The sequence below is a fragment of the Geotrypetes seraphini genome, chromosome 7, assembly GCF_902459505.1.
Source record: "Geotrypetes seraphini chromosome 7, aGeoSer1.1, whole genome shotgun sequence".
Lineage (NCBI taxonomy): Eukaryota > Metazoa > Chordata > Amphibia > Gymnophiona > Dermophiidae > Geotrypetes > Geotrypetes seraphini.
Genome location: NC_047090.1, coordinates 23,411,477 through 23,424,088, shown reverse-complemented (window position 1 = coordinate 23,424,088; position 12,612 = coordinate 23,411,477). Strand labels below are relative to the sequence as shown.

The window sequence follows — 12,612 nt, the reverse complement described above, 5'->3', positions numbered from 1 at the left end:
CCATTTCCCTCCTCTTATGCTACTGCCCAGTCCTAGCAGGATGCAACTTAATAGGCCAGCTGTCCCGAGGAGGAACGGACAGAATCAGAGTCAACCAGTAGAATCAGAGGAGGGAAGTGCAGTTCTTCCTTCTTCCCTCCTCTGACATGGACTCTGGCCCTCCCCCCTTGCTGCGGCTGGCTTATGAAGGCACAGCCTGTCAGGTCTGGGCAGGAGCATCAAAAGAGGGACAAAGAAGGAAGTGTTGGTAGGTTAACTTGTGGGCTGGTGACATCACAGGCCCTGGAGTTTGGCGCCCTGGGCCAGAGCCTTACCTGGTCTAGAGGATGAGCCAACCCTGGCTGAACTGCTGGGATTTTGAACATGGCCGCTATTACCGCTTCCATAGTTTTGCCAGTACTGAAATGGCAACCATCTTCAGTGGTGGGCGGAGTCACTCCACCCCCCCCTCACCCCCATCGTATGTGCTGGTTCTCAGTCCTCAGAAGTAAGGGGGATAGCAGCTAGGGCAATTCTCAGGAGCAATTGAGGACAGCAAATCCCTCCCACTACATACGCCAGTTCTAGATGGGGTTACCATATGGCTCCAGAAAAAGGAGGACAGATTGAGACATCCAGGTTTTACTTCGACTGCTTTCAATGAAGTGAAACCTGGATGTCTCAATCCGTCCTCCTTATTCTGAGGCCATATGGTAACCCTTGTTCTAGGAGCATGGCCCCTTTCCGCTTACTGCTATACAGTGCAATTCTTGGAAACTGCTATACAGGGCTGTTCTTGGAAACAGCCAGAGGTTTCCGCTTACTGCTATACAGTGCAATTCTTGGAAACTGCTATACAGGGCTGTTCTTGGAAACAGCCAGAGGTTCTTGCACAAAAGGAAATGTAGGCTGCCCAGGTGGTGCCTGTGAAGAAGGGCAGAACAGGTTTCCTGAAGAACTACCTGGAGCAGCCCACATTTTCCTTCTGCTCAAGGACCCCCGGCTGGTCCTCAGAACCACCCAGCTACACGGCAGCGAGCGGGCAGGTGTCCTGCTCCCGAGAACTGGCCTCGTTCTGTCATTATAATTCATTTGACACTAGGCGATCCACAGGAAAGTCTGGGATTTTTCAGCAAAACGCATCTCTATCAGGGCTGAGAAAGATGAATTTAAAATGTCTGTCGGCAGGCGTTTTAACTCTATACTCCAGCTGCTGTGTTACAGCAAAAAGGAAACAAGTTCGGTGCCAAATTTCCTCTTTAAAGTATACTCATGTGTCACTATGTGAAACTCCCTCTATATTTACCAGATTAACTCTAGGAGGGTAATGTGAATCCTGATTACGTATGACAACTGGCCCATCTGCACGCTGTGCAGTCTTTCTGTCCATCAAGCGCAGCATGATTTTGTCTTAGAAAACCAATGCCGATTTTAATATATTTATATTTATTTAAGGTGCTTATATCTCATTTAAAATTATTAAAATATAACTAACTAAAAATGTCTGAACGAAAGCCCATAAAAACTTAATACTCACAATCCTCTCCCCCCCCCCCCCCAATTAACCACAGTGAAGAAAAACAGCAGAGATGAATATTAATAGGATTCAAAGAGAAATGCAGGGCACCAGGGGCTGTGATCTGGGACCCCCGGGGAAATAAGAGGCATAGGCCCCTAACCACCTATCAACAGTAATTACCTATGAGATTTGGAAGCAGCACGAAGCATTCAGCGCGGCTCCCTGCGCTAATAACCGCTATCACGGTTTAGTAAAAGGGGGGGGGGGTGATAGGTTAGGTGGAGGCTAGGGAAAAATAGGCCCCTTATTGCTATGGGCCCTCGGGCGCTGCTCTATTTTTCCAATGGTTGGTCCATCCCTGCAGGGTACCAAACATTCTGGGCCCTTCTACTAAACTGCAGTAATATTTACACTTAGCGCAAAATAATTAATGTTCATAATGTGCAAAAGAGAAGCAATAAATGCAGGGTGACTGTCCTAAAATTACCATGCAGGCTGTGGCACGAGGTTACATGACAGGGCCGATAGCATGCCACACTCCCCCCCCCCCCCTCAATAAGGAAAGACTAAAGAGGTTAGAGCTCGCCAGTAGAGAATGACACGGTGACAAAATTCATCACCGTTCCCATCCCCGCGGATAACTGCGGGAAATAATCCCATGTCATATTTCAACCTCAGTTCTTCTACACCAGCATTCTTCAAAGCAACGCTTGAGGGTCAGTGGTTGTGGCCATTCATACTCTGATTCTTATGTGAGCCAAGGATAATGAAGCCATTGTGACATCACTGATGTGATTGGCTCTTAGGCACTGGTGGAATGAGGCATTATGACATCACAATATCTGCTCTGGATACCAAAGACTGTCATTCTGTAGTGTCTGTTTCAACCTCAGTCCTTCTACACCAGCATTCTTCAAAGCAAAGCTTGCGGGTCAGTGGCTGTAGCTATTCATACTCTGATTCTTCCCTCTCTCCTTAAAGAATGACATGAAGATGGTTTCCCGCACTTGATGTTGGTTACTAAAATGAATAAAGATTTATTAAAAAATTTAAGAAAAAAAAAAAAGGTTTGAACAAGTTCCTGGAGGAAAAGTCCATAGTCTACTATGGATACAGACATGGGGGAAGCCACTGCTTGCCCTGGATCGGTAGCATGGAATGTTGCTACTGTTTGGGCTTTGTCCAGGTACATGTGACCTGGGTTGGCCACCGTGAAGACAGGGTACTGGGTTAGATGGACCATTGGTCTGACTCAGTAAGGCTATTCTTATGTTAGAAACATAGAAACATGATGGCAGATAAAGGCCAAATGGCCCATCCAGTTTGCTCATCCGCAGTAACCATTATCTTTTCCTCTCTCTAAGAGATCCCATGTGCCTATCCCACGCCTTCTTGAATTTAGATGTTGCACTATCGGACTGCCGATAGTGCAGCTACATTCATCGCCTCCTCTTGAGTTGGCTGCACTATTGGCATACCCGACAGGTAGCGTAAAGTAACGGCCCCTGCTCATGCTGTCGCAGCTAGTCACTACTCCACCCACCCATGTCATAGCCAGATCCAGCCCACTCCCGCATGTGGCAGCTAATATGGGGATTCCGCAACTGCCTTTATAGGCCGCCTGTTCACCCTGTGTTACCGTCTGCACTGAAAACTCCATTTTAAACTGCTTAACACAGCTTAGCAGAAGGGCCCTTTATTTATGTAGTTATGGGTTTGTTTTCACCCGCTATTGCACACATTGTACCGCCGTACGGTTTACAATGTAAAACTGAAACAGAAATTTCAACGTAATCAGATGCAGGAAAAGAACGTGAAAAAAAAAAAAAGACCAGAGAAAGGAGGAAGACTGCAAAATTGGGAGGAGGATAGGGAACGAGAAGGGACCACGAGATGGAAATTGTTTACCGGTACTTATTTCAAAGCCGACTCAAATGGCCATAGTTTTTACTGCAGTATTCGCCAAATGCCCACAGATCTGGCAAATTATACCACTATCTGCCGAGTAGCACGTGAGAAGGCTTTTGGCAACCTCCAACGCCGATTTGAGCCATCAACTTTCACCAGTAGGTAGCCAAACTGACGGGAATGGTTTTCTGCCACCCTGCTTTCCGAACCCTGTTTTATTGATGAAATAAACCACAACGTATTAGGACACAAAACACTGGTGGGTTAGAAATTAATACACCTGCTCACACACTTCCGATTTCTATTATACAGTCGATTGCACCTAAGTGCACGTTGGATAAGCGCACGCTCTGGTTATCCACACCCTACCACCACGGTCCCATTTTTTTTTTTTTTACATTAAAGTCAATGGACGTAAACTCCGGATACTTGCACTTCTGATAAGCCCACAATCCGCTTATGCGCGCTGTCATAGGTCCCACCTCTATTCTTTCATATCTCATTTAACTCAACTGTTGCCGACTGGAGTCGAAGCATCTCATGTCAGCAACAGTTGAGCTAAACGAGATATGATTTTCTTTTTCTTAACTTTGGTTACATCCATGTGATTGGCAGTATTCTTCATATCACTATTTGTGATTCTTAAGACTCCTGAGGCAGACCTGATGGCCGAAACATGTACGTGTCGAGTCATTGAATCACTGACTGAACTATTGTGATACTGGAAGAATAAAGATCTTCACATCATCAGATGAGTTTGTGGACACTATTTTAGTGCACATCTTTCTCCTTTGGACAATTCCATTTTGGGTTTTTTGTATTTTAGTTTGTGGTTTTGTTTTTTCCCCTGGTTTGTTCTTTCTTTGTATTTTTTATTTGCCATTTTATGCCATTATTTGCCATTTTTTAGATTTTGCCATTCATTTGAACATTCTTTATATACTTGCAATTGTATGATATTGTTTAGCAACGTCATTTGATTTTTTTAAAATTTAATCTTAACTGTTCACGTAGTTGATTTATATCATGTATTTCTTTATATTAGGGGTCTTTGACTAAAGCGCGCTAAGCGATTTAGAGTGTATTAACCGATTTATCGCATGCTAAAGATTAGTGCGTGCGCTAAATGCTAATGCACCCATTATATTCTACGGACGCATTAGCGTTTAGCGCATGCTAAATCTTCTAGCGTGCCTTAGTCAAAGACCCCGATTCTTTGTTTATAATTGTAACCCGTTACGATGCATTATCCTAATATTGTATTTGTAGACTCTTGAAAAAGGTACCCTCGTGCCAAAACACTGGCCGTGTTGACAGTGGCTTAGTTAGGGTGAGCAGCCTGGGGACGCCCCCCCTCCCTTCCCCCCACAGCGTGCACACCCTCTTCCCTTTCCCCGTACCTTTTTAACTTCTCCGGCGTGAGCAGCGTGCCCATTTCGGTGTCGGCTCGCCTATTGACGTCACTTCCTAGGTGCGGGTTCCCGGAAGTGACATCAGAGAGAGCGCTGACGCCCACAAGGGCATCAACCTCATGCCTGGGAAGTAAAAAAAAAGGGACGGGGAAGGCAAGGGACGTATGCGTGCATGGCAAGGAGAGGAGGGGGTCGCTGTGCCCTTAGCAAGACGGCACCCGGGGCGGGCCGCACTCCTCCCTTACTATACCACCAGATGAATAAAGGATTTCTTACTTGACGGAATACACCCTGGTTAATAGCATCTTTACAGAGGAGACCTGTGGGGCTCAATCTTTTTATTCACTGTATATGTTTCTGCTGTAAGGCCTGCCTCAGGGATCTACAATACAATAATGCAAAACATTAAAACTATATATATATATATATGTGTGTGTGTGTGTGTGTGTGTGTGTGTGTGTGTGTGTGTGTGTGTATGTATATATATATATATATATATACACACACATGTATATATATGTATGTGTGTGTGTATATATATATATATATATATATACATACATACATGTATATATATGTATGTGTGTGTATATATATATATATATATATACATACATACATGTATATGTACACATGTATACATACACATATATATGTATGTGTGTGTGTATATATATATACATACATACACACACACATATATATATATATATATACATGTGTGTGTATATATGTGTGTGTGTATATATGTGTGTGTGTATATACACACATATACACACACATATATACATATATACCGAGAACACACAGACCCGATCCTACCAAGAGTGTGAACTCTTCCCCCCATGCAATCCGCTAAGAAGATCGACTGTCGGCTCCGGGCGGCTTTCCCGCAGAGGAGAGAATCCTGCATTCACCGTGGGCCTCATCTGGGGCAGCCTCCTTGGAGCGGCTGGGGCACGGGCAGTGTGTCTGGGAGGGAATGCATGGATGGGAGAACATCGCAGGGGAGGAGACATAGGCATCCTGGGACTGTCTGCCAAGTCTCTTCCCTGAAGAAGCCCTTTCTGGAAACGTCAATCTCTCCTCCTAAACTTACTTGCTCCACTTCATCACTGACGCTGAAACCGTGGATTGAAGACAAAGTTTTATTTTATTTTTCTTTCCAGCTTATGATTTATCTTTAATCTTATCTATTGTTTTGCCTTTTGTCTTTGTTTTGTTCTATTTCTATCATTTAAATTTCTCCAGAATTCTACTGCTCAACGGCGCCCCCCTTCTGCTTCTATTCCTTTCTCTCCTCTCTTCTACCTTCCAAAGTATTTAGATCAATGCTGTCTTGTTAAAATGTTTATTTTATTTTTATTTTTCCTCTAACTCTACTTTTCACTTCTCTATTACCCTCCAGGTACTTTAGTTAGATTGTGAGCCTTCGGGACAGTAAGGGAATTTTTCAAGTACCTTTCTTATTTATAATCTTAATGTATATTTTCTGTAAACCGCTTAGAACCTAACGGATGTAGCGGTATATAAGAAATAAATTACATTACAAATTACATTACATATATATATATATATATATATATACATACACACATGTACATACATACATATATACACACACACAAATTTAAGGGGTCCTTTTACTAAGGCATGCTAAATGCTAATGTGTCCATTATATCCTATGGATGCAATGCCATGCGTTAGCATTTAACGTGCACTAAAATACACTAGCGCACCTTAGTATAAGGACCCCTAAAAGAATATATAATAAAACCAAATATATAATAAAACGAGACATCATTTATATAAAAAAGGAAAACATAATACTGTTATATTGAACATATACGTATCCAAATTTAAAAAACCTCCATATAGAGAGGGATTGAACTGTTTATAAGCAAAATTGTACATCTTAGGGGAGATACTGAAAACATGTATAGGCCTTTTCTGCCGTCATCTTTCTATGTTTCTATGAAGGAAAGAGAGGTAAAAAGGAGAGATGAAAGGAAAAGAAGGGAGGAGGGAGGGAAAAGGAAGAAAGGAGAAATAGAAGGTGGGAGGGAAAATGGAAACGGGAGGGGAAAAGGAGAAAAAGGGGGAAGAATAGGATGGAAAACAAGAGGAGCACATACCCTGTTTGGGTGTACGACAGCATTTCTTCTTCACGACTTTTGTCTTTGCTACTACAGTGACATCACAACACAGCCAAGTGAGATCAAAGTACGTTCAAAGAACATTACAGCTCCTAAGAAATCCTCGAGCAACAGCCCTAGTTAAATTCTGCCTATTTCTTATAGTTTAATGCAATGCTTCTCGTACATTCCTGGGGGCAAAGGTTATGTGCCAGTTACTGTAGGCACGCCCAGAATACTTAGGGTAGGGCACAGCCAACTGCCTATCTGTGACCTTGCTGAAAGGCTGAGACTGGCAGGAGCGGGGTGCAGTCACTTTTACAGTGCAGCCTCTTTGGTGTGGACGTCCGAATGTAAAAGGGTTTGGAGGCAGGGAAGGGAGGACATCAATGTGTCTTGTAGAAGTCCCCGATACTGAGCTGCCTCTGAACACGCAGACGAGGACACAGGAGGAAGGCTGTGGGCGCATGCAGGAAAGCTGGTGGCACAGGACAGCAGTGGGATGCACATTGGCTGCTGCACAGAGCAGAGGAATTGCAGAAGTTATAGGCAGACACGGAGGGAGGGAAATGGATAAAGAAGAGGAAAAGGGACACTGTAAAAGAATAAATTTAAAAAGAGGAACAGAGCGTACATTTATGAATAAACCACAATATGTAACCAAAAGCTCCACTAGCAGTGTGTCAGAGGGTTAGATATATTTTAACCTAGTGTGGCGCTACGGTTAGAGCTACAGCCTCAGCACCCTGAGGTTATGGGTTTGAGCTCTGCACTGCTCCCTGTGACCCTGGGCAAGTCACTTAATCCTTCACTGCCCCAGGTACATTAGATAGACTGTGAGCCCACCAGGACAGACAGGGAAAGTGCTCGAGTACATAAAACACTTTGAGTGTGGTTGTAAAACTACAAAAAGGCAGTATACAAGTCCCAATCCCTTTTTCTCTGATGTCATAATGCCTCATTCCACCAATAAGAGCCAACCTCATCAGTGATGTCACAATGGCTTCATTGTTCTATTCTTGGCTCACTTCTGATATTGTATTGGAGGAGAAGGTGGTGCAGTGGTTAGAGCTACAGTCTCAGCACCCTGAGGTTGTGGGTTCAACCCCTGGGCAAGTCACTTTATCCTCACTGGGACAGATAAGGAAAATGCTTGAAGTACCTGTATGTAAACCGCTTTGAATGTGGTTGGGTAACAACAAAAGGTGGTATACAATTCCCTGTCCCTTAAATAAATATTTTTTCAGGAGAAGGAAAAGCCTCAAACCTATATGGGACACATACGGCACTTATGCTCACCATGCTCAATCACTGGCAAAAAAAAAGCCTTTCCTGGTATAAAAATAGAAAATATTTTTAAACTAGCTCGATGATTAGTGTTCAAAGAATCACATTTGGGAAAGAGATTGGGACTTACTGCCTTTTTTGTAGATTTATCACCACACTCAAAGCAGTTTACATACTGCTATTTCAAGCATTTTTCCTATCTGCCCGGTGGGCTCACAATCTTTTAATTGTACTTGGGGCAGTGGAGGATTAAGGGCTCCTTTTACTAAGGCCTTTACGCGTGGAATAGCGCACGCTAGACCTTAATGCCGGCATTGAGCTGGCGTTATTCTAGAAGCATACCGCATGTGGTAATTTCGTGCGCACGCTAAAAACGCTAGTGCACCTTAATAAAATGAGCCCTAAGTGATTTGCTCAGGGTCACAAGGAACAGCACAGGGTTTGAACCCACAACCTCAGGGAGCTGAGGCTACAGCTCTTACCTCTATGCCACCCTCGGTATCTTGTCCTCCACTATAAAAGAACGTCATATTCCCTTCACTCCACCGGGAATAATGCCAAGGGGGGGGGGGGGTGCATCTTTTTAAACTGTTATAAAATATCCTTATCTGGGTCTACTCTTCAGCTCTCTAGACTAAATTCAGACTTTACATGTCTCATCGGTGAAACACCTGCACAGGGGTGCCAACGAGAACCGCCAATGCATTCAGGGGCAGAGTGACCCAGTTCTGGTTTTATCCTGCTGATTACATGGGCATGCAATGCCGACATGGCTTAAAAAGTACAATTCCAGTTAGAAAATATCTGAACCAGAAAAGTCCACACTGGGGTCTTTTTTTTTTTTCTTCTTTTATTCCTAAAGATAACAATGGTTAATATCACATTTACCATTCACATCCAGGGCTCCAAAGTCACCCAAATCATGTGTAAATACAGTACAGATGCATTAAAAGAAAGCCTAAAACAATTTTTAAGTTATCCCATGCTTATGGCTTCATATATTTGTTATAACTTATTCATTATACATAGGCGCTTGTTGTTTCCTGTTGCACCTATAAATATGCATGTTTCTTTAAAAAAAACAAAAAACCTCTTCATTTTAAAACCAAAAATAAGTGCAACATATTAGACATACATTTTATACTTTAACAGCACTTAGATTTTATCAAATTATTATAAATATGCACGTTTCATTTATTCGGTATGATCTGTTTATGTGTTTCTTTTATGCAAAACTTTCAATAAAAAGATTTAAAAATGAAAAAAGTTACTCATTCTTTATTTAACAAGCGATTTCTAGATTCTTGTGCACCAAACAGTCTGTTTAAAATACAAACTTTTTTTTTTTTTTTTGGACAATGCATAAATGGCTTCTAATGTGGACCTCTTCAGCATCTATTCTTTTCATTATTATTCAAAAAATCTCTCCCCTTGAGCCATCTTTTTACAGGTCACCTCTAGCTTGCAAACTAAAACAACAGCAGCGACAAAAAAAAAAATAAAAAGTTCCATCTTGGCAGGCAAGAATGTAAGAAGCAATACCATGGCATCCATTATGGACGGCCAATCTTTAACTTGCACGCGCAGGATTATTTTCTAAAACGCTCTAATAACAGTAAATTCATCTAAGCGATAGCGCTGTCGTCCGTACATGACCCGAGTTATCGACTGACCCCCCCCCCCCAAAGAGACGTCTTTCTGCATTCCGATCTAAGCGTCCAAAATAAGGCGCCCTGAAACAAGAGAGGACGTGGCTAGCAAAAGCCGGACGCACATGCCACGGCACCCTGAAGCCAAACCGAGAGGCTCGCAGGCGCCCTTTTCTCAAAAGATAGGGTCGAGCTCCTCTCACCCACGACTCCCTAAAGCGAACAAGCCGGGCGAGTCACATTGGGCCACCTAGAGGCCAGAGCCCTGAGGTGGCCCTGGAGGCGATAGGTGCTGCCTCGGGAGGGGGGGGGGGTATTTGAGCAATTTCCTTCACCAAGAATAATGGGGGGGGGGGGTCACTTTAACAACCCCCTTCTCCGATCATCTGGCTGAAGGAGGTGGCAATAAAGGTGTGGAAGGCAAAGATCTGATCCCTGCACAGTGCCGGGAAAAAGTCACAACCGTACGACACCCCCCACCTCTTGCAGCACCTCCACGATCACACCCAAATCAGAAGGAAGGGCTAAGGAGGGCGGGGGGGGGGAGAGAAGAGTCCCCCCCTTCCCGAACGAATAATCAAACACTACAATGTAAAAAGTCAAGCACAGATCCATCGCCCCCTGCCCCACCTCGACCGGGAAAGCATCTCCTCTCCCTGCCTCCCTCGGAAAGTGCAGCAGCCCCGGGATGGAAGTGGGGAGGGGAGGGAGGGAGGCGCGGAGACCTGCCTTACCTGGGTGCAACGTACTTTGGAAATAGAAGATGACCAGGATAAAGGATCCCAAGCAAGTGACCAGGACCAGCCGGCAGACGCGGTTCATCCTCATCACCTCCAGCAGCGCCTGCTTCATGGCTGGCTCGGGCGGCGGCAGCGATGCCTGGCCAGGGCTGGCGCCGGCCGGGGAGGACGCAGCTGGCCGCGGTGTGCCAGCCTCTGGTGCCGGCCGGGGGCAGTGCCAGCGCAGGAGGATGCCGCCGGGCAGCAGCAGCCGCTGGGAAGGACTCGGAGCCGTCGGGGGCTGGCTTAGTCCAGGGCTGGGCGTTACCACTGCGAGCGAGGAACGGAGGGGTGGGGGGGGGGGGGGGAGAAGAGGCGCCTGAGCCGCCGAGAAAGACGGTGTTTGGGTCGCTGCCTCTCCTCCCCCCCAGCACCTTGGTCGCGTCCAGATCGCCTTTTACCGCGCGGTCCCAAAGCCCTGGGCGAAGGAGGGAGGCAGTGCGAAGCGAGCCGGGCGCGCGAGGGGAAGGAGGGAGAGGGAGGGGAAGGGAGGGAGAGGGAGGGGAAGAAACCTCTTTTGTTCGCCGAGGTCCACCGTGTGCGGTGCTGAGAAACCACCACTGTTACCCAGTTCCGGGAAGGAAAACTCTGTAACCCAGTCCTGAGTTTTAAAGCTACGTTCAGAAAACGGGGTGATCCTGCCCCGTCGGAAATCGGTGCTGCAGGTCTCGTGGGTCCTCTCGGGATGGTGCTATTAGAAAGGCTAAATGTCTCCTGTGGACTGGCTAACTTGACAGCTTTGTAGGTAGATAGATAGATAGATAGATAGATAGATAGATAGATCGATCGATCGGTCGGTCGCCCCCCACACCCCAATTCTATAAACTCGGGGGCACAACTTTAAGCTAAGAGTGCAAAATTGCACGTGCAAGTTGTAGAATACTGATTGCTTAATGAGCTACTAATTAGCTTTAATGACCAATGGTTGGCTATAAGTGGTGCTATCTAATTGGCACTAATTAGCAGTTAAGCACATGACTACCCTCGGTCCTGTTCTATTAACTGTGCACAATTTTGGAGACAGCACCTTCCAAAAGATAAACAGGATGGAGTCCGTCCAGAGAAAGGCTACTGAAATGGTCAGTGGTCTATGTCATAAGGTGTAAGGGGACAGACTCAAAGATATCAATATATATGCTTTGGAGGAAAGGGGAGATATGCTAGAGACATTTAAATACCCATGAAATGGTTCTCTTTCAACTGAAAGGAAACTCCAGAGTGAGAGGGCATGGGATGAATTTAAGGGTGGTAGATGCATGGAACAGTCTGATGGCAGAAACAAAGACTGTCTGAATTCAAGAAAGCATGGGGCAGGCAAGGGATCTTTTATGGAGATGAGGAGCTAGGGGATGCTGCAGATGGGCAGACTGGATTGGCCATTTGGCCTTTATTTGCCATCCTGTTACAATGTTTCCATAGCCATAATGACATCACAATGGAGGTGTAAAGAGCCTTAGCCAATAGGAAGAGGAGGAGATAGTGGATGCTGCAGATGGGCAGACTGGATTGGCCATTTGGCCTTTATTTGCCATCCTGTTACAATGTTTCCATAGCCATAATGACATCACAATGAAGGTGTAAAGAGCCTTAACCAATAGGGAGAGGAGGAGATAGTGGATGCTGCAGATGGGCAAACTGGATTGGCCATTTGGCCTTTATTTGCCATCCTGTTACAATGTTTCCATAGCCATAATGACATCACAATGCAGGTGTAAAGAGCCTTAGCCAATAGGGAGAGGAGGAGATAGTGGATGCTGCAGATGAGCAGACTGGATTGGCCATTTGGCCTTTATCTGTCATCATGTTTCTATGTTTCAGTATAAAATCTGGCTTACAAGTACAACCACTGAAATAATCATCATGATAGAAAAAATATTACTGGTTAGGGGAGCAATCATTAATCCCAGTCATAAACATAGCCTAAAAAAAACTCAACGAGCACCA

General features: G+C 44.9%; 1 protein-coding gene across 2 annotated transcripts in view; it reads right to left on the bottom strand.

Moving 5' to 3' along the window:
* Positions 1 to 10,892, bottom strand: part of CHST11 (carbohydrate sulfotransferase 11) — a 290,750-nt gene extending 279,858 nt beyond the window's left edge. The window contains exon 1 of one of the 2 annotated variants that reach the window (XM_033953007.1): positions 10,624 to 10,892. In XM_033953007.1, coding sequence (XP_033808898.1) covers positions 10,624 to 10,741 — 118 coding nt within the window. In that variant the 5' untranslated portion in view covers positions 10,742 to 10,892. The remainder of the gene's footprint in view (positions 1 to 10,623) is intronic. The other variant, XM_033953008.1, reaches the window with a different exon arrangement.
* Positions 10,893 to 12,612: the final 1,720 nt, after the last annotated feature.